Source organism: Stegostoma tigrinum, chromosome 10 (genome assembly GCF_030684315.1).
Source record: "Stegostoma tigrinum isolate sSteTig4 chromosome 10, sSteTig4.hap1, whole genome shotgun sequence".
In the NCBI taxonomy this organism is placed as follows: Eukaryota; Metazoa; Chordata; class Chondrichthyes; order Orectolobiformes; family Stegostomatidae; genus Stegostoma; species Stegostoma tigrinum.
Genome location: NC_081363.1, coordinates 40099403 through 40121487, shown reverse-complemented (window position 1 = coordinate 40121487; position 22085 = coordinate 40099403). Strand labels below are relative to the sequence as shown.

General features: G+C 42.5%; 1 protein-coding gene across 20 annotated transcripts in view; it reads right to left on the bottom strand.

Moving 5' to 3' along the window:
- The window catches only part of mark3a (MAP/microtubule affinity-regulating kinase 3a), a 189710-nt gene that overhangs the window by 87126 nt on the left and 80499 nt on the right, over positions 1-22085 (bottom strand). For 18 of the 20 annotated variants that reach the window (XM_048537578.2, XM_059649116.1, XM_048537573.2 and 15 more), the window contains exon 4: positions 15638-15686. In XM_048537578.2, coding sequence (XP_048393535.1) covers positions 15638-15686 — 49 coding nt within the window. Of the gene's footprint in view, positions 1-15637; positions 15687-16101; positions 16202-22085 lie in introns of those variants that run through there. The other 2 variants (XM_048537581.2, XR_009446233.1) reach the window with 2 other exon arrangements.

The window sequence follows — 22085 nt, the reverse complement described above, 5'->3', positions numbered from 1 at the left end:
AACAGGAGACAGAGGGTAGTAGTAGAAGGGAGTTTCTCAAATTGGAGACCTGTGACCAGTGGTGTTCCACAGGGATCTGTGCTGGGACCACTGTTGTTTGTGATATATGTAAATGATCTAGAGGAAGGTGTAGGTGGTCTGACCAGCAAGTTTGCTGATGACACTAAAATTGGTAGAGTAGCTGACAGTCCCCTGCACTGTCAGAGATTACAGCAGAATATAGATAGACTGGAGAGTTGGGCAGATAAATGGCAGATGGAATTCAATCCGGGCAAATGCGAGGTGGTGCATTTTTGAAGATCAAATTCAAGGGCGAACTATATAGTAAATGGAAAAGTCCAAGGGAAAATTGATGAACAGAGAGATCTGGGTGTTCAGGTCCATTGTTCCCTGAAGGTGACAACGCAGGTCAATTGGGTGGTCAAAAAGGCATATGGCATGCTTTCCTTCATTGGGCAGGGTATTGAGTACAAGAGTTGGCAGGTCATGTTGCAGTTGTAAAGGACTTTGGTTCAGCCACATTGGGAGTACTGTGTACAGTTCTGGTCGCCACTTTACCAAAAGGATGTGGATGTTTTGGAGAGGGTGCAGAGGAGGTTCACCAGGATGATCCTGGTATGGGGGGGTGCTAACTATGAAGAGAGGTTGAGTAGATTAGGATTATTTTCATTAGAAAGACGGAGATTGAGGGGGAACCTGATTGAGGTCTACAAAATCATGAAGGGTATAGACAGGGTGGATAGCAAAAAGCTTTTTCCCCGCCCCAGAGTGGGGGGGGGGGGGGGGGGGTGTTCAATTACTAGGGGTCATAAGTTCAAAGTGAGAGGAGGAAAGTTTAAAGGGAGATATGCGTGGAAAGTTCTTTCCACAGAGCGTGGTGGGTGCCTGGAAAGCGTTGCCGGTGGAGGTGGTAGACACAGGCACGTTGGCATCTTAACATAATATTTGGACAGGTACAATCGATGGGCAGGGAGCAAATGGACACAGACCGTCAGAAAATAGATGACAGGTTAGACAGAGGGTCTTGATCGGCGCAGGCTTGGAGGGCCGAAGGGCCTGTTCCTGTGCTGTAGGTTTCTTTGTTCTTTTGTTCTTTGTTATTGGTCCGTGGTATTTACCTTTTTAGCTTTGGAGTAGTTACAGTGTGAACATTGATCCTGTTTAAATCGAAGCAACTCAGCATTTAATTATGCTTGCATATTAGCTTAAGGGTCCAAATGGCTTACGGATGTTGTGATTAAACAAAATATTCTTAATATCTTAATTACAATTTTGCTTACTTGCTTTATTCTTGAATTAGCAAATGAAGATTATTTTTCAAAAATAGTTTTAACACACAGCCAGGCTTCAGAAACTGTTGAATGTGGCTGAAAGAGGCATTAATTGAGAAGTATAACGTGTCCTGAATGGTGTCCAACTTTTTCAGTGTTCGAGTTGCAGCCATCCAGGCAAGTGGGGAGTATTCCACCACACTCCTGTGTCCTGCAGCCGGTGGCCAGGCTTTGAGGAGTGAGGAAGTGAGTTACTTGCTGCAGGACTTCTACCCTCTGACCTGCTCCTGCAGCCACTGCATTTAAATGGTTAGTCCAGTCAAGTTATGATGCATGGTCATCGCCAGCATGTTGACAGTGGGTCATTCAGTGATGGCAATTCCACCGAATGCCAAGGCACCATGGTCAGATTGCTTCTTATTGGTGATGGTAGTCAATGCTTTGTATTTTTGTGGCGAGAATGCTACTTGCCACTTCTCAGTACAAGCCTAAACAACGTTCAGGTTGAGCAGCATTTGGACATGGACTACTTCCATATCTGAAGAATTGAGTGGCGCTGAAGATTGCGCAATCATTGGCAAACACCTCCTCCACTTCTGCCATTATAAGGGCCAGAAGATCATTGATGAAGCAGCTGAAGACGTTTGGGCTGAGGACACTATTCCAAGGAACTCTTGCAGAAGTGTCCCTGAGCTGAGATGACTGGCTTTCAGCAACCCCAACCATCTTATGTGCCTGGTATAACTGGCATAGACCGTGATGCCAAACCTAATCAAATGCGGCTTTAATATCACTCTTACTTTACCTCTGGAATTCAGCTCTTTTGACCATGTTTAAACTAAGAATGTGATCAGGTCAGCTGTAGAGTGACTGTGGCACAACCTGAAATAGGCACCTACGAAGCTGCTTATTGATGAGCAGGTGCTGCCTGACAGCACTGTTGATGACAGCTTCTATCACTTTACTGATTATCAAGAGTAGGCTGAGGGAGTATTAATTATCATATATTGTGCTTATATGGCTAACACAAAGTAAATATCAGGTGAAACCAAAAATTCACAAGTTTACATGACTCCTGGAGACAGGTATGCTCAGTTACTGACTGTTCCATTGTGTTATGTACTGGCTGTACTCAAAATTAGACACCAATCCGTGCTTGGGTCCATGACATTGTTCCAAAGATATGCAGTATATGTCATGAATGGATATTAAAATGTGCAAGGCATAATTCAAGTGACATCTGCATAATGTGGAGCATAAAAAAGTGTTTAAAAGAATTTTGACTTTTACAGTATTGTACTTTTGTTTTAGTTAATTTAGACTGGGAATTTACTGAAATATTAATAACCAATTTACAGCTTGGCTAATAGCACATTTCCTTTGAGATTCAGCATCATTGTATCTATGCTGCAATACCAACTGATCTAACCTTGAAAGATTTTTAAAAACAATATTCTGAAAGCAGTATGACTGCCAGTGGGATTAGGGAGACTTTAAAAGCATAAATGAGAATCCACTTTAATTGCAAAAATTCTTGATTAGTAATTTGATGTACTTACTTGATAAAAATTACAAATTAGGTTATTTCCTCAGTATCTTTTACTTCATACTACTGTGAAAGTTAGTCCCCATGCACGTGAAGAGAGTGCATGGTAAATCCTGAGATCAACGTGTTGATGCTGGAAAGGGGATAGATTGCCTTTTCTTCCATTTGACTTGTTCGACATTTGGAGGTGTTTTTTGTCATTAGGTTATGACAACAGAAAGAGCACTAGATTGGCTCCTGAGACGAGAGGATTACACAATGATGAGAGGTTGAGATAATGAGTCCATGCTCAATGAAATTTAAGAATAATTGATCTAATTGAAACTGAGTATTCTGAAGGAATGTGAAAAGTAGACTGTGATATCAAAATCAAAACAACGATGGATGCTGGAAATGAGAAACAGAAATTGCTAGAAACAGTTAGCAGGTCTGGCAGCATCTGTACAGAGAAAGCAAAGTTAACATTTTGAGCCCAGTGACCCTTCCTCCAAACTGATGATAGCAGGGAAAATGTTTCTTTTATGCAGCAGATATGGGGGGAGGAGGTAAGGGGTAAATGATAGGTGCAGATAGAGACCAGAGAGAACAGTCGGACAGACAAAAGGAGGAGATAACAAGCAGACTAGGAGGATGAATAACAGCTAATGGGGACTGTTAGTGGCTCACAATGGTTTATGTGCAATAACAGATAAGGCCTGGTGTGTGGGGTAGGGCGTGAGGACATAGGACAGCACAAGTCCTGAAGCTGTTAAACGCAATAGAGTCCAGAAGGCTATAGAATTCAGAAGTAGAAAATTAGGCGTTGTTCTTCAAGACTGCGCTGAGCTTTGTTGGAGCACTGCAGTAAGCCTTGAGACTGATGTTGGCCAGGGAATACAGTGATGTGTTGAACTGGCAGGCAACTGGAGAGTCAGTCTATTTTGCAGACAGAATCTAGGTGTTCTCAGGTGGTCAGCCAGACAACACTTGTTTCCCCAATGTGGAAGAGATCACACTAAGCAGTGAATGCAGTAGACTGGATTGAGTGAAGTACAGGTAAAGTACTACTTCACATGGAAGGGGTGTTTGGGCCCCTGGATACTGAGCAGGGAGGAAGTAAGTGGACACGTGTTACACCTTCTGCAGTTGCAGGGGAAGGTACCATGGGGTTGTGGTGCTGATTGGAAGTGAAGGAAAAGGGGGCCAGGGTGTCCCACAGGGAACAGTCCCTGCAGAAGGCTGACAAGGGAGGGGAACGGGTGTGTGTCTGATAGTAGCATCCTGCTGGAGGTAGCAGGAATGGCAGCTAATGCTCTGGATGTGGATGATGGTGGGATGGCAGACCTGGTTAAGCACCCTGTCAACTATGGTGTTTTTGGAGACCCTCGTCAAATTAGCATAAATTGAACAGATGCAACAGAGACAGAGGAACTGGGAGAATACTTCCACTCCTATGTCTTATGGTCTTTACAGGATAAGTATGAAGTTGGAGGGTTGTGGTGCATATTAGTCACCAGCTTATCCCCAGAAATGAAAGTGAGATGTCAAGGAAGGCATGGGAGGGGTCAGATACTAACCAGGTAGAGGAGAGCGCAGGGTGGAAATTGGAAGCAAAATTGATAAACTTTTCTAATTCTGGATAAGACAGGGAAGCAGCATTGATGATATCAATATACTAGAGAAAGAGTTATGGTGGGGCCAGGATAGGACTGGAACAAGGAATGTTTCACATACCCCAAAAAGAGATAGGCATAACAAGGGCCCAAGTAGGTACTCATGGCCACCCCTCTGACCTGAAGAAAATGAGGAGAATTAAAAGAAAAATTGATCAGGGTGAGACCAAGGTCAGCCAGACAGAGGAGGCTGGTGGTGGGTGGGGACGGTTCAGACCTTTCCAGGAAGGAACAGAGAGCCCCAAGAATATCCTGATGTAGGATGGATGTGTATAGGATTTGCATGTCCATGGTAAATAGGTAGTGGCTGGAGCCTATGAACCGGAAATTATGGAACTGGTGTAAAGCATCAGAGGAATCATGGGTGTGAGTGGACAGGGACTAGACAAGAAGAGAAAAAACTGAATTGAAGAAAGACATCAATTCTGAAGGGTCTAGGCCTGAAATGTCAGCCTTCCTGCTCCTGATGCTGCTTGGTCTGCTGTGTTCATCCAGCTCTACATCTTACCTCAGATTCTCCAGCATCTGCAGTTCCTACTATCAGGGGAGGAAAAGGGGAGTTCTGTTGGGACAGAGCAGGCAGTAATGATGGGTCCGACTAGGCAGTCGTTTGTGGACTTTAGAAAAGGTGGTAGAAGTGATCAGTGCAGGGATGGGAGACTACCAGCTGGGATGCAGTAGGGGTGGAGATCATCAGAAGAAATGAGGTTGGTGACCACAGTGGACACAATGGCCTGATATTCCAAGGCAGGGACATGGTCCAGGGGGAGATATAAAGGTGGTATCTGAGAGCTGGCACTCAGCCTCTTCAAGGTAGAGGTCAATATGCCAGACAACAAGTAGATATTATTTCCCTCTTTTTTAAAATTCATTAAAGGGATGAGGGCATCGCTGGCTAGGCAACATTTATTGTCTATCCCTACTTGCCCAGAGGGCAGTTGAGTCAACGACATTGCTATGGGTCTGGAGTCACATGTAGGCCAGACCAGGTAAGGATGGCAGTTTCCTTCCCTAAAGGACATTAGTGAACCAGATGGGCTTTTTGACAATGGATTCATGGTCGATATTAGATTCTTAATTCCAGATATTTTATTGAATTCAAATTCCAATTCCAACATCTGCCATGGCAGGGTTCGAACCAGGTCCCCAGAATGTCATCTGGGCCTCTGTATTAACAGTCCAGTGATAATGCCACTAGACCATTGCCTCCCCTAAGCTAGGGTATCTAGAATGAGATCATAAATCTCAGGGTAACAGGCTGATCATTTAGGACGGAGCAAAGGAAAAAATTCCTCATTCAGAGATTGTGAATCTTTCAAACTATCTGCTCTAGAAGGCTGTAGATGTTCCAATTTAAGGTTTGAGACAGGCAGTTATTTGCTATCTCGAGGAATGAAGGTAGAAGAGAGCAGGTGAGAAAATGAAGTTTAAGCCCAAGATCAGCCATGATCAGTGAATTGCAGAGCCTGTTTAACAGACTTCTGGTCTTCCACTGCTCCAATTTTTTGTATTCTTACATTACCCCAAAAGGATTGTGGATGTTCTGTCACACTGATTCAACACAGACAAAACATTTTTGACCTCTCAGGAAAGCAAGGGATGGGGCAGCAGGGAGAAATTGGAGTTAAGATACAAGGTCAGCCTTGATCACACTGAATGGTGGAACCAGTCTGAATGATGGAATGGCCTACTACTTCTCCCACGTTTGGCATGGAAAATAAAAGCTTGGAACTGTTTCCTTCACCTCAAAATAATTGAGACCAAAATCTTTTGATGAGCAATGACAAAAGGAATATTTTATGTTTACCTTGTTCTCACTACTACCTTGTACAAATAGTTAAACTGAGCAAACAGATCTCAAACACAGATACGAAGTGCCTCAAGCAGCTACCCACATATGGAAGTTTTTTTTAAAAACACAAAAGGCAAGTGTCTTGCTACCAGGAGACTGCAACTGCATCAACCATTTTACAACCCTCAATTAAGGGCATTTATTTTCATCAACTGGGGTGAGAGAAGAATGGGGAAGCAGTGTGTTTGTTTTGCTTCCAACCAGGTTAGGCAAACAAAGATTGATCTCCAGCATACAGCAAACTTCAAAACCTTAGGACATCCTAAAGTATTTTATTGTTGATGAGCTGTCACTGTTAGTGTAGATTATGGCAGCTGATTTCAACATAGCAAGCTCCCATGAATAGCAATATAATAGATGTAATATATTGGCAAGGATAGAGGATTAGATAACTGATGGAAGACAAAGAGTTGGGTTACGAGGGGCATTTTCCAGATTGTAATCTGTAACTAATCGTATGCACAAGGATCAGTATGAAGGTGGGAGTTTGCTTCCACAAGGACTGGTGGTAACTTCTACCAATAGTCATGGACAAATCCATCTGCTTCAGATAAATTGGTGAGGGTAAGGTTCCTATAGTATGGAAACATATTGGGCCCTTCGTCCCAACCACTGCTTCTCTCCAGAGGTCCCACAAACCCAGTCCAGTGGTTCCGGTATTAGACAGTTCATTTAGCAACCACACTTTATAACAGACATCCACTCAGACACACTCCTCTGGGAGCAGGTCAGAAGGCAAAGTCGGAGTCTGTTTGAGTACATAATGGAGTAAACTTACTGGTGCAGCGAACACTATGAAACTAAAAAAATCTAATTCAGTTTAAATAATAGAGATGGCAGGCCAGGTGATGGGTTGCAGCTGTGTGATGCAGGAGCTCAGTGATACCATTGAGAACAGCAGTGACCACATCTGCAGCAGGTGTTGGCTGCCTGAGGAGGTCCAGCTCAAAACTGATGAGCTGGAATCTGAACTCAGATTAACTAATGTTAATTCGATTGGTGGGCAGGGACAGCAGTGTGTGACTGCAAGTGAGGCAGGTAGTGGGACCCTGCAGACAGGAACACAGGAGCTGCAGTCCTTGACATTGTCCCTTAGGTATGAGACGCTTGCTCCCTGTGTGGATGAGGAACCAGGCTGTAGGAAGGAGGAGTCAACTGACCACAGCACCAAGGTCCAGGAGGCCATTCAAGAGCGGGGGAGGGGCTTGGGGGAGGGTCCAGTTGTTGTGGAACCAACATAGGCAGGACTAGGAAAAGAACTAGGACTAGGCAGGATTATGAAAAACCAGGAACAAAAATTAAAAAACAAACAAAAAACAGGTCTTCAAAAAGGTCATAATCTTTGGATTGCTGCCCAAGTCATGTGCAAATTGGCATAGGGAGGAGGGGGATCAGTGAAGTAAACATGTGGCTTAAAAAAAGTGTGGTGTGGGAAAGAGGGTTTCCTTTTCATGGGGCACTGGCAGCAGTTCTGGGACAGGAGGGGTCTATACCGTTGGGATGGATTCTACCTGAACAGGAAGGGGTCCAGTGTTCTGGAAAAAAAAGAGTAAACAGGGTGGTAAATAGGACTTAACACTACTAAGTAGGGGGAAGGGAAAAGTGAGCATAGAGGGAGAATAACAATGCAAGGCAAAAGGAACAGGTTAGCAGGTGATGAGGAAGCTTCAACTCCATTGAAAATTTGGAAAAATTTAAAGGGAAGGAGAAGTTAGTCATGGAGTTAATAGGATCCAAAAAAAGAAGGGGGTGCAAAAACTGGCATAAGGGCACTTTGGAGCATTTGAAACAAGGTGGATGAGTTGACAGTGCAAATCATGGCGAATGGGTATGATTTAGTGGCCATTACAGAGACATGGTTGCAGGATGGTAGTGACTGGGAATTAAATATCCAGGGGTATCAAACTGTTTGTAAGGACAAGATAACAGTGTGGAGCTGGATGAACACAGCAGGCCAAGCAGCATCTCAGGACAGCAAGGTAAGGGAGGTGGTGTTGCTCTGATTTTTAGGGAGGATATCAGGGCAGTAGTAATGAGAGATGATATAGGTTCTATTGAACAAAAAGGTTGAATCCATTTGGGTGGAAATTAGAAATAATGGAGAAGTAGTCACTGACAGGTGTGATCTATAGACCACCAAAAATGACATCATGGTGGGGTGGACAATAAACATAGAAATAGCTATGTGAAAATGATACAGCAATAATCGTGGGGGATTTTAATCTACATATCGATTGGTCAAACCAGGTCAGTCATCGCAGCCTTGAGGAGGGGTTCATAGAATGCAGCCACGATAATTTCCTTGAACAACATGCAATGGAACCTGAGGGTGCAAGCCATCCTCAATCTAGTTCTGTATAATGAGACAGGAATCATTAATGATCTCACAGTTAGGGACCCTCTTGGAAGGAGCGATCACAGTATGGTCAAATTTAAAATACAAATAGAGCGTGAGAAGGTTAAATCCCATACCAATGTCCTGTGCTTAAACAAAAGGAGACTATGAAGGAACGAAGGAGTTAGCTAAGGTAGAATGGGAGCAAAAACTTTATGGTGGGTCAATTGAGGAACAGTGGAGGACATTCAAAACAATTTTTCCATAGTGCTCAGCAGAAGTATATTCCAGTGATAAGGAAGAACTGTAGGAAAAGAGACAGCCAGCCATGGATGTCGAAGGGAATAAAGGAAACTATCAGATTGAAAAAAGTACAAAAAAGAATAGTGGGAAAATAGTAGACTGAGAAATCTTTAAAGGGCAACAGAAAGCTACAAAAAAGTTAAAGAAAATTAAGATAGATTATGAGAGTAAACTAGCTCAGAATATAAAAACAGGCAGCAAAAGTTTCTATAAATATGCGAATCTTAAAACAGTGGTGAAGGTAAACATTGGTCCTTTAGAGGATCAGAAGGCCAATTTAATAACTGGGAATGAGGAAATGGCTGAGACATTCAGTTATTTTGTCTTCAAAGTGGAAGACCAAATAACATGCCGAAAACTAATGGCAAGCAGCTTATAGCAGGCAAGGACCTAGAAACCATTATCACTAAGGAGACAGTGCTGGGCAAGCTAATGGGGCTAAAAGTAGACAGGCCTCCTGACCCTGATGAAATGCATCCAAGGGTACTAAAAGGTGACAGGGGAAAATAGCAAATGCAATAGTAATTTACCAAAATTCACTGGACTCTGGGGTGGTTCCTGCAAGTTGGAAAACAGCCAATGTGACGTCATTATTTAAAAAAGGAAGCAGACAAAAAGCAGGTAACTATAGGCCAGGTAGCTTAGATTCAAGTATTTTCTCCACTACTGAAGTTATCTTTAAAGGAAGAAATAGCAAGACGTCTGGATATAAATTGTTCCATTGGAAACACAGCATGGATTCACGAAGGGCAGGTCATATTTAACTAATTTGGTGGAATTCTTTGAGAACATTACTTGCATGGTAAACAATGGGGAAGCTGTGGATGTGGTGTATCTGGATTTTCAGGGGCACTTGACAAGGTGCCAAACCAAAGGCTCCTGTATAAGATAAAATTGCACAGTATTACAGGTATTGTATTGGCATGGACAGAGGATTGGTTGACTAGGAGAAAGCAAACAGTAAGGGTAAATGGATGTTTTTCTGGTTGGTGGTCAGTGGCTAGTGGTGTGCCTCTGGGATCAGTGTTGGGACCTCAATTATTTACAATTTACATAGATGATTTAGAGTTGGCGTGTGGTGTCAAAATTTACAGATGACACTAAGATCAGTGGTAGAGCAAAGTGTGCAGAAGACAATGAAAATCTACAGAGGGATACAGATAGTCTAAGCAAGTGGGCAAAGGTCTGGCAGATGGAGTACAATGTTGATAAGTGTGAGGTCATCCATTTTGGTAGGAATAACAGCAAAATGGACTATGTTTTGAATGGTACAAAAATTGCAGCATGCTGCTGTGCAAAGGGACTTGGGTGTCCTTGTGCATGAATTGCTGAAGGTGGGATTGCAGGTGCAGCAGGTGAGTAAAAAGGCAAATGGAATTTTGTCTGTCATTGATGAAGGGATGGAGTTTAAAAACAGGGAGACTATGCTGCAGCTGTATAGGGTGCTAGTGAGGCTACACCTAGAGTACAGGTGACCTTCCTGGGCCCGTCAGTCTCCATCTCAGGCAACCAGCTTGTAACTGATGTCTATTTCAAGCCCACCGACTCCCACAGCTACCTAGAATACACCTCCTCCCACCCTCCTGCAAAAATTCCATCCCCTATTCCCAATTCCTCCGCCTCATCTGCTCCCACGATAAGACATTCCACTCCCGCACATCCCAGATGTCCAAGTTCTTTAAGGATCGCAACTTTCCCCCCACGGTGATCGAGAACGCCTTTGACCACGTCTCCTGCATTTCCCACGACACATCCCTCACAACCGCCCCAAGAGGATCCCCCTCGTTCTCACACACCACCCTACCAACCTCCGGATACAACGCATTATCCTCCGACACTTCCGCCATCTACAATCCGACCCCACCACCCAAGACATTTTTCCATCCCCTCCCCTGTCTGCTTTCCGGAGAGACCACTCTCTCCGTGACTCCCTTGTTTGCTCCACACTGCCCTCCAACCCCACCACACCCAGCACCTTCCCCTGCAACCGCAGGAAATGCTACACTTGTCCCCACACCACCTCCCTCACCCCCATCCCAGGCCCCAAGATGACATTCCACATTAAGCAGAGGTTCACCTGCACATCTGCCAATGTGGTTTACTGCATCCACTGTACCCGGTGCAGCTTCCTCTACATTGGGGAAACCAAGCAGAGGCTTGGGGACCGCTTTGCAGAACACCTCCGCTCAGTTCGCAACAAACAACTGCACCTCCCAGTCGCAAACCATTTCCACTCCCCCTCCCATTCTCTTGATGACATGTCCATCATGGGCCTCCTGCACTGCCACAATGATGCCACCCAAAGGTTGCAGGAACAGCAACTCATATTCCGCCTGGGAACCCTGCAGCCATATGGTATCAATGTGGACTTCACCAGTTTCAAAATCTCCCCTTCCCCTACTGCATCCCTAAACCAGCCCAGTTCATCCCCTCCCCCCACTGCACCACACAACCAGCCCAGCTCTTCCCCTGCCCCCCCCCCCCCCCCCACCCACATCCAACCTGTCTCTGCCTCCCTAACCGGTTCTTCCTCTCACCCATCCCTTCCTCCCACCCCAAGCCACACCCCCAGCTACCTACTAACCTCATCCCACCTCCTTGACCTGTCCATCTTCCCTGGACTGACTTATCCCCTCCCTACCTCCCCACCTACACTCTCTCCACCTATCTTCTTTACTCTCCATCTTCGGTCCGCCTCCCCCTCTCTCCCTATTTATTCCAGTTCCCTCCCCCCATCCCCCTCTCTGATGAAGGGTCTAGGCCCGAAACGTCAGCTTTTGTGCTCCTGAGATGCTGCTTGGCCTGCTGTGTTCATCCAGCCTCACATTTTATTAACCTAGAGTACAGAGCAGAGTTTTGGTCTCCTTACTTAAGGGATATACTAGCACTGGAAGGGGTGCAGAGGTGATTCACCCAGTTGATTCCAGAGTTGAGAAGGTTGGTTTGAGGAGAACCTGAGTAGACTGGGCAAATACTCATTGTAATTCAGAAGAATGAAGGGAGATCTTATAGAAACGTAAGATTATGAAGGGAATAGATTAAAATGGATGCATAGAGGCTGTTTCCGCTAGCAGGTGAAACTAGGAATAGAGGGCATCACCTCAAAATAAAAGGGAAGATTTCGGACTGAGGTCAGGAGGAACTTCTTCACCCAAAGGCTTGTGAATCTGTGGAATTCCCTGTCCAGTGAAACAGTTGAAGCCACCTCACGGAATGCTTTTAAGCCAAGGCTAGATACATTTTTGAATAGTAAGGGAATTAAAGGTTATGGTGAGTGGGTGGGTAAGTGGAGCCGAGTCTCAAATGACCAGCCATGATCTTATTAAATGGTGGCGTAGGCTCGAGGGGCCAGATGGCCTACTCCTGCTCCTAGTTCTTATGCTCTATGTACATTCTGTGCCCTCAGTGGGTCGTATTATTGTGGATTCACATCAGAAAATCCCATTATGACCATTCCAAAAGGCTCATTTGTGCAGTTCTGGTTGCTAAAGGTGCCGTCTTTGGACAAGACTTTACTAAGGTCCTATCTACTTTGAGGCGACAGTGAAAATTCCTATACCATTATTTTGAAGGTGACCAGGGAAAGTTAACAGTGGTCCAGACCAATATTTAACCCCCAATCAACAGGTTACCTGTAACATCATAAGATTGCAAGACATAGTAGAGGTAGTGGTCATTTAGCACCCCCAGTCTGCTATACCATTCCTTGAGATTATGGCTGATTTGATCATTCTCATTACCACTTTCTTGCTTTATCTCCATAGCCCCTGATCCCTTCACAGATTAAAAGTCACAGTCTTGAGCAAATGTATAAGACAGTAAGATCAAGAATACTGTCTGGATGTTTATATTTAGTTTAAAATTATGACTTGTATTAATTCAGTGCCTCAACTGCACAGAAGCCCATTCCCAAACATTTCACAGAAAAGATCTACAGGTCCTGCTTAGTCCATTTGGCAGCATCTCTCTGCAAACTGTTTACAACCCTCTTGTAACCTAGCTTCCCATACATTTGTTTTCTTCCTCCAAAATCATTAATATATATTTGTAAACTGTTGTAGACCCAGCACTAATCCCTGTGGAAACTACTGGTCACAGGTTGCCAGCCTGTTAAAAGAACTCCAATCCCCATTCACTGTTTTGTGCCCATCAGTCAATTCTCCATGCCAATATACTTCATCCAACACCGTGGGGTCTTACCTTTCAATTTAACCTTTTGAGAGGCACCTTGTTAAATATCTTCTGGTTCCCCACTATTCACTCCAATGCAGTACAATTTCAACAGCACATCTGTTGATATCTAACCGGCAAGTGGAAGATTGTCCAGGTATGCCCGGTCTACAAAAAGCAAGAGAAATTCAACCCAGGCAATTGTGGCTCTCAGTCTCTCCACAAGCAAAGTGAGGGACAGGGCCATTGACAGAGCTATCACATGGCATGCTGCTAACTGCATTGTTTGAATTCTGCCAGGACCACCCACTTCCCAATCATTTTCCAAACATAGACAAAGGACTTGAGCTAAAGGAACATGGTGAAAGTTACTTGTATCTAAAATCCTTCATTCCTGGTATCATTCCAGTAAACCTGCTTTGAACTTTTTCAAAGTCAGGTGCTCCGAACAGAACAGTCCAAATACAGTCTGACCAATGATCTGTAGAGTTGGAGCATCACTTCCTTGTTTTTAAATACTCTTATGCCTCTAATTACAAGTCCAAAGATCCTATAAGCCATATTAATAAATGTTTCAACTTGCCTATCACCTTCACAGAATCATGCATGTGAACCCCCAAGGTCCCTCCACTCAAAAGTTGTATCATTGATCCTGTAATGTCTCTCCATGTTAGTTCTACCAAATTGCATTACTCACATTTCGCTGCATTGAAATTCATTCACTAGGTGCCTGTCCATTTGACAACTTGTCAATATCTGTCTGAAACAATTCAGCATCTTCACAATTCACTATTCTCCCTAGCTTAATATCATCTGCAAATTTAGAAGTTTGTCCTCAACACCATTCTCCAAATTGTCTATAAAAATCAGATAAAGGGTCCTAACACCAATCCCTGCGGAATGTTATTTTCAACTCATCTCCAAATTGGAGACATGCCCATCTATATCTACCCTGTTTCCCATCTTTTAATCCATGCTACAAAGTATCCATCAGTCCGAAACATTCCAAATTTGCTAGCCATCCTGCCACGTGGCACAGTACTAAGTGCTTTATGTATTTTGTAAAGTAAGTTTTAAAAAAATGTTTTAAAGCTGAAGGAAAGAATGGAGTGCAGGCTTAAGGAAGTGGCTCCAAAAATTAAAGATCAAGATGGCTAAAGTTTCTGTTAACATTGGTAGCTCACAGGGGAGAAAAGTGAATGGACAGAAGGCCAAAGTCAGTGTACTTTAGGGCATGGGAAGAGATACAATGTTAGTGTAGATTACAGACAAGGGCGTTGCTGCAGCTAGGCATCTTGTGGTATGCTCTATTAGTTTTCTTTTGCATTTTTCAGTTGGAATTGCAAGCTGGTAGTGGCTCAGACAACAACGCAGAAGGGATCAAAGCCAACAGAAAGATCAGCTGTGCAACTCCTTGAATCAATGAGATTTGAGAATTGACAAAAAGACAGGAAAAGCTGGGCACAATTAGTCTAATCAAGTACAGAAAGAAAAATAATGAGGCTAAGAAAATTTGGACTAAGATAGGAGAATAAAGCCACAGCAAAAAAAAAACCAAATTAAAATTTAACATTTGTCTTTTAAATGTCTCTTAGGATAATTTATCAGAAAAAAAGAGGTTCAGCCACTTAAATTGCTTAATTTTTAGGTCAGGTAAGTTAATTGGCAGTGTATTACCATCACATTGTTAAAAAGGTACTATTACTGTTACTTACCCAAGCTAACTCTGGCAACTCGCATGGGCAATAAGCGTTAACTGCAGCAAAGTTTTAAAATAACGAGGAAGCCAAGGGCAAGATTCCAGCAGTGCAAAACAAATAATGGAGCAAGGCACATCAACCAATAAATTCTAAATCGTCTGACTCATAACATCTCTTAATTCCATGAATTTGCCAGCTGATTTGCAAGTTAACAAATGATTAACACAATTGTCCAGAACATCCAGCTGTGATTTTATGAAAGGGGTTTAAGGTAACAAGAATTTTTCAGCCAATGCTGTAGGTCAGGAAAACACTGAATAGCAAGGCTGGGACCAATGGAAGAGTTAGATTTAGTGCAAGATAGGATATGGGGCTCTGAATTTTGAAGGTGTTGCTCTTGATGGTCACAAGGCCTACTTCATCAATTTACATTCCAAGAAAAAACTTGAATAGAGGAAGAGTTTATACTGAATACAGTACTATTAGAAGACATATGCAAAGAGGGACCCTGTTCAGTGTTTTTGTGTTTAATGGCCAAATTCCTTACTAGAACCAAGCAGGGGAATCATTGGTGAAAATCAAATTATTGTTGAGCAGCTGGATGCCTAAAATCAACAAATCTGTCTTTGGCCAGAAGGTATTTGTGCAAGTCTATCACCACAACACAGTAGCTCATTAGGGGTAGAGGAGTGTTTCAGTCCAAACTTAAGGCAAAGCAGGTTTTCTCATTACTTTAAGTAAAAATGTTTCAACAGGAAACACTTTCAATGCCTAATTTAGACTTCAAAAATATGGAAAATTTACTTACCTATATTTGGATGGTTCAAACATTTCATTATTCTTACTTCCCTGAAAAGCTGCAAGAAATAAGAAAATATGATTGGAGAAAGAAATTTATTAGTGCAAATTGCATCCTTTGTATAATCAGCTGATCTTGATTTTATAATGTATAAGACAATATTGAAAGACGCATCATTTTCATTTATGTTACAGTAGAATCAGCTCAATTTTGTCTTTCACCCCCCTCTTTTTCTAACATCTTATCCAAGCTCAAGTAGCTGCCAGTGGAAGGTCAGTGCTTTAGTAGTAGATCAGAAGCTACAAAATAAGTTGGATAATAAAACGTGAGGCTGGATGAACACAGCAGGCCCAGGAGCACAGACGCTGACGTTTCGGGCCTAGACCCATCAGAGCTGGATAACAGGTTCAGAAAGCAAAATAACAGCACATTATCACTAACAGTGGAGCAGCAGAAACTCAGATGGAAAATACCATAGGTATATAGCTTTGAAGTCTGTAGATATACATTTGTACAGTGTACACTACAGTAGAAAATTGTATATGTACAAAATAATGAAACCATACAGCTAAAACTGTTGCTATAAGGATTTTCTGCCACTGGATGGAGCTCTAGAATTGAGAGCAGGAAGAAATCCGAGGACGGTACCATATAGTTAGGGACTCCAGTTGTGTGATTTATGACATTTTAAAGCACAGGAGCACATTTAGTCAGCAATGCTGTGCGAGCTCTTTGGAACAGCTGTCCAATTTTGTCCCACACTGCAGTTCCCCCCCCCCCCCCCCAAAGTTTACCAATCAAGTTCATGCCCAAATTCCTTTAGAAATTTCTGAATGCAATCTGCTTCTACCCTTTCAGATGGTAGAAATCACAACACCGTGTGGAAAGAAAATTCTCCCTTTAAGTTATTTTGCCAATTATTGTCAATTTATGACTTCACTGATTCACTTGCAGTATCTGCACTAGTGTTTTTTTTAAAAAAGAATTTGTTAGCTTGATCAAATCCTCAATTTTGAATACATGGATTAGGTTCTTCCCTGCCTCCTTCTCCACTCAAAAGAAAAATAAACACAGCCTCAGCAATTGCCATATAACTGAAGCCCCATATCCCTGGCATCATCTTGACAAACTTCTTGTGCACTTGTTTAGGCTCTTTCTAAAGTCTGGTGCCCAGCATTGTGCACAATACTCTGGTTGAAACCTTATCAATGATTTGTAAAGGTCCAATGTAACACTTTTTTTGTATTCAGTGATTACACTATCTACTGATACTACATACTCAGGTGATTCTTCAACTGGAATGCCTATAAACTTAGATCTTGCTCTGGGGTTTTTCTCTAGCCATCTTTTTTCTCTGTTCTTCCTTCTAAATGCAAGTGTATTTGAACTGCTGTACTGGTTCTAAATGGTACCAGATAACAAAGATCTTCTGCTCTCTACTGACTGGAAGTTCCTTATAACCCCAAACATTTCATGCCTCATTTTACTTGGGCGTTATTGTATTTATACATAATATTTTGAAGAACAATAAGAAATTAGGAGCAGGATGCAGTCATGAGCCTATATGTCAAAGCCATTTCTCTGCAATATTCCCATATTCCTTGATGTTTTTAATATCCAGGAATGTCTCTATTCTTGAATACACCTAATACTGATTTTGGGAAAGAGCGATTCTACAAAACAACTCTTTATTCAATTGCCTTTACAGAAAATTGCAGACCAGGTTAGCTGGTAAGTAAAATGCATGAAAAAAGTAAGAAGTGTACAGTGAAAATCAAGGGAAATTGGAAAACGAATCTCACTTCACAAATTCATAATCAGAATAGCAGGTCAAATCTACAGCCAAAACCACATCGTTACTTTTCAGATGTTGTTGAATGTGTGTTTTTCCAACTTTAAGATATCACAGGAGTTGTGGAAGCTTAACCCTTGCTGTCTCTACATAGAAGAGACAGACAAGACAGCTAGGTTTTAGAACTAGGTATCGTAAAACTGCTTCCCAATTCTCTCAATTTGATAGATTTTTAAAACAAATATTGAGTTTGCAACATCTCCAAGCCTTGAACTGCCCTGTTACCAAACTTAGTTGATCCTTCTTTTGACATGTGTCTTATGTCAAAGAATATTTGGAGCACAAGGTATATTCAAAAACATCTTAATTAAAAAGATGATGCCATGTTGTGAATTCCTGTACTTGTGTACTCTTAATTACATTTTGTAATGTTTCCAAAAGTGTGGCTGGGAAATGAGCACCATAGGGCAATTTAGATACTTAAGTGTTGCACATGTCATACAATATACTTTAAAAATATACTTAATTGTTCTAGCTGGTATGACAGATTGCACTCATTACAATCCAGCTGAGGGGGAGGAAATGGGAACTGTGATCCTCAAACTCTAAACTTTAATTACAACAAACAGCTACATTGTTGATTTTAACTGAAAAAAGTAGTTCCATTCCAAAATATTGCTGAGGCTGGTCAATATGGTCAAAAAAACAAACAATAATGAATTGGTGAATCTCAACAAATGAATGAAGTGAGTCAGGTAGATTGGTACACTTCAGAGCTGTCCACCTTCAACTTTTAGAATGGTATAATGACTGCCAGAAGTTTAAGCATTAAACATTAGACCACAGCCTCAAAACATTTCAATTTTTTAGGAATGGCTTACAAAATGAGAGTCATGGCCCTCAGTGGGCCATGGGATTGGCTCGGTAAATTTGGGGATTGAGTCCCAAACCTTAAATGGCAACAATAAAGGTGCAGCAAGCCCTAGGTCAGCATTGGCTCAAGTGCTAATTGCTCAGTTCAGGCTCAGTCAAGTGTCAATTGAGACGATCAGTATCCAAAGCAACTTACCTGCTGCAGACTAACCCGGTAACAGGCTATGTCAATGTGGCAGAGATCATAAGAACTGCAGATGCTGGAGAATCCAAGATAACAAGATGTGGAGCTGGATGAACACAGCAGGCCAAGCAGCATCTCAGGAGCAGGAAAGCTGATGTTTCAGGCCTAGACCCTTGGCCTGCTGTGTTCATCCAGCTCCACATCTTGTAATGTCAACGTGACAAATGATTTTTGTTAGTTAGAACCACAAATTGTGCGCCTTGTGCCCTGAACAATTTTACAACAGATTGTTGCAGCCAGCTTCACATGGTCAGTTTGAAATAGTTGAAGATGATGCCTAGGCGGTCCTCTCTCCGGCAGCAAATGGCTCTGTCCACCCACCCCAGATGCCTAATTCCCGGGGGTGGGGGTGGGTGGTTGGTGGTGGTGAGCAGGGTGAGCGGAATGAGCATTATTCGTTGAGTTAGTGACTAGGACAGAACAAGGTGTGTGAATAAGTCTTATATAAAGTCATTATCAGCTTAAAAAAAGTGAAGACCGTACATCCTATTCTCCTAACTGTGCCTTGGAGGTCCCGACAATGTTAAATCCAGCAATTGGGGTTGGAGAAGACATTTGGTAAAGCACTAAGTTTTTGAGCGTATACTGTTTTTACAACAGTTGTTAGTGTCTGCACTTTTTACATTTATAACTAAATCCCTTTTTGAAAGTTTGGGTAATCAGAACATAGTATCCTAATTCGCTAGGAATTGGTTTATAACCATGTTAAGAACAAAAAAATTTGAACATTGTGTCTATCATTATATAGTGAACTCAAGTGGTTCGTTGCATATTACGACAGACAGATCAAAGGGAGCTACTGGACAGGCATTGTCTTTACAACCCTTCTAGCCTAGTCCACTATTCAACGTGTTCATGTCTGACGTGATCTCGGATTCAAACTCCACTTTCCGGTCTGGCCCTATAACCTTTGTTTTATAGTTCAAATTTCTGTTCAATTCAACTTTGACTGTATTCAATAATCCAGTTGCCACAACTCCCTCAGGCAGAGAATTCAAAAAATTAATCATCCCAAGGGAGAAATTTATTTTCAGCTGTTTAAATGAATGATCCCGTGTTCAGCAACTATGTCTCCTTGCTCGAGATATTCCCATAAGAAATATCTCCTCAGCCCTTTCAATGCCCCTGCCAGATCCCACATTTCAGGAAGAATACCTCTCATTGTCTAAACTCGAGTGTACAGGCACAACCTGCAGTATTTCCTTATGAGACAGCACCTGTATTACCTAAAATCAACTGAGTGAATTTTCAGAGTTGCCTCCAATGCAAGTATATCCCTTCTTAAATGGAGAACAAAAATACATGTAATACTACAGGTGTGAACCTATCACTATCCTGTACAGATATAGCACGATGCCCTTATTTGTATAATCTTTCTCCTTTCAAAACAAAGCTAATATTGCATTTGCCTTCCTAATTACTTGATATTCCTGAATGTCAACTTTTTTGCTTCTTACGTGAGGATGCTGAGACAGTTTTCTGTAACTGCTCTTCATTTAAACATCCTCTTCAGAATTCACTTTCTAACAATTTTGAGATAGCGTCAACAAATAACACCTCAGTCTCTTCATCCAAGCTTAGAGATTGTAAATAGCCGAGACCTCACCACTGTTCACGGAGACACTCCGTTACAATTTGCCTACTTGAAAATGACCATTTATCCAGACTCAAGTCCCCCATTCCTGCCAATTTAATCGCTCCCACCATTAACTTGTGTAGTAAGCTTTTACACTGCACCATATCAAACATCTTTTTGGAAATCCAAACATGCCACATCTACTCAGCTCCCCTCTATCCACTCCATTTGTTACATTTTCAAGGAATAACTTTGTAAAATCCAATTGCCCTCTGTCTGACTGCACTATGAATTTCATTATTAAAAACATTTTGCTGCTAATTCTTTAATAGATTCCACCGTTTTCCCAGCAATAAATACTAGGCTTATTGACTTAAGATTCTGCCTCAACCCTTTCTTGAACAGTGGCATTAAATGGCAGAGCTTTCCAATTCACTGGGATCTTGAGAATTTAGGGAATTTTAGAAAACTGAAACCAAAGCATCCACCAGGCCTGCGGTTACTTCTTTTTAAGATGCTCTGATGCAGGCTGCTTGGAACCAGTGGACGTGTCACTGTCAACTCCTGTTAGTTTGCTACAATAGCTTTAAAAAATTAGTCAGGCAAGGCGATGGCCTAGTGGTATTATCAGCCAACTATTAATCCAGAGACCCAGATAGAATCCCACCACAGCAAATAGTGGAACTGAATTTAAAAAGACAAAATTTGGAATTAAGAATCTACTGATGACCATGAATCCATTGTCAATTACCAGAACAAAGACATCTGGTTCAGTAATGTTTTTCAGGGAAGGAAATCTGCCACCTTCATCTGGTCTGGCCTGCATGTGATTCCAGACCCATGGCTATATGGTTGACTCTCAACACGCCTCTGAAATGGCCCAGCAAGCCATTAGCTGTACCAATCACTACAAAGTCACAATGAAAGGAAATCAGACAGATCACCTAGCATTGACTAAACACTGGAAAAGACAGACAGGCAGAAACAGACCACGCAAAGTCTTCCTCATTAACATTTGGGGTGGCAAGTGCCACAATTGAGATCTCAGACTAGTCAAGCAACAGCCTGACAGTCAAACTTACTGAATCATACCTTATGATATGTTCTGGACACCATCACCATCCCTGGATATGTTTTATCCCACTGGCAGGCCAGACCCAGGAGAGGTGGCATCACAGTGGTATACAGAGGGAGTTGCTGTGGGAGTCCACAACATTGACTCTGGACCTCATGAGGTCTCATGGCTTCAGGTTAAAAATGGGCAAGGAAACCTCCTGCTGGTTACTACATACTGTCATCCCTTAACTGATGAATCATTACTTCATGTTGAACAATACAGAGGAAGCACAGAGGATGGTAAGGGCACAGAATATACTCTGGTTGGGGGATTTCAACGTCCTGTACTACTGATCGAGCTGGTTGGATCCTAAAGGACATAGCTGCTAGACTGGATCTGCGACAGGTGGTGAGGGAACCAAGAGGAAATAAAAACACACTTGACCTCCTCCTTACCAGGTCTGCTAGCCACAGCTGCATCTGTCCATGTATTGCTAACATTACCACTGCACACAGTCCTTGTGGAGATGAAGTCCTGCCCTCACAATGAGAATCACCTCCACTCACTGTTGTTATGTGGCACAATCACTGTGCTAAATAGGACAGACTTTGTAAAGATCTAGCAACTCAAGACTGGGCATCCATGAGGTGCTATGGGCTATCAACAGCAGAATTGTACTCCAGCACATCCCAACAATTATCATCAAGCCAGAGGATCAAGCCAGGTTCAATGGAGAGTATTGGATGACAAGCCAGAAGCAGCACAAGGCGTATGCGATGATGTGGTGTCAACCTGGTGAAACCAGCAAACAGGACTACTTTTATTTTTCTATTTGTTTGTAGGATGTGGGCATCACTGGCTGGCCAGCATTTGTTGCCCATCCCTACTTGCCCATGAGAAGGTGGTGAGCTGCCT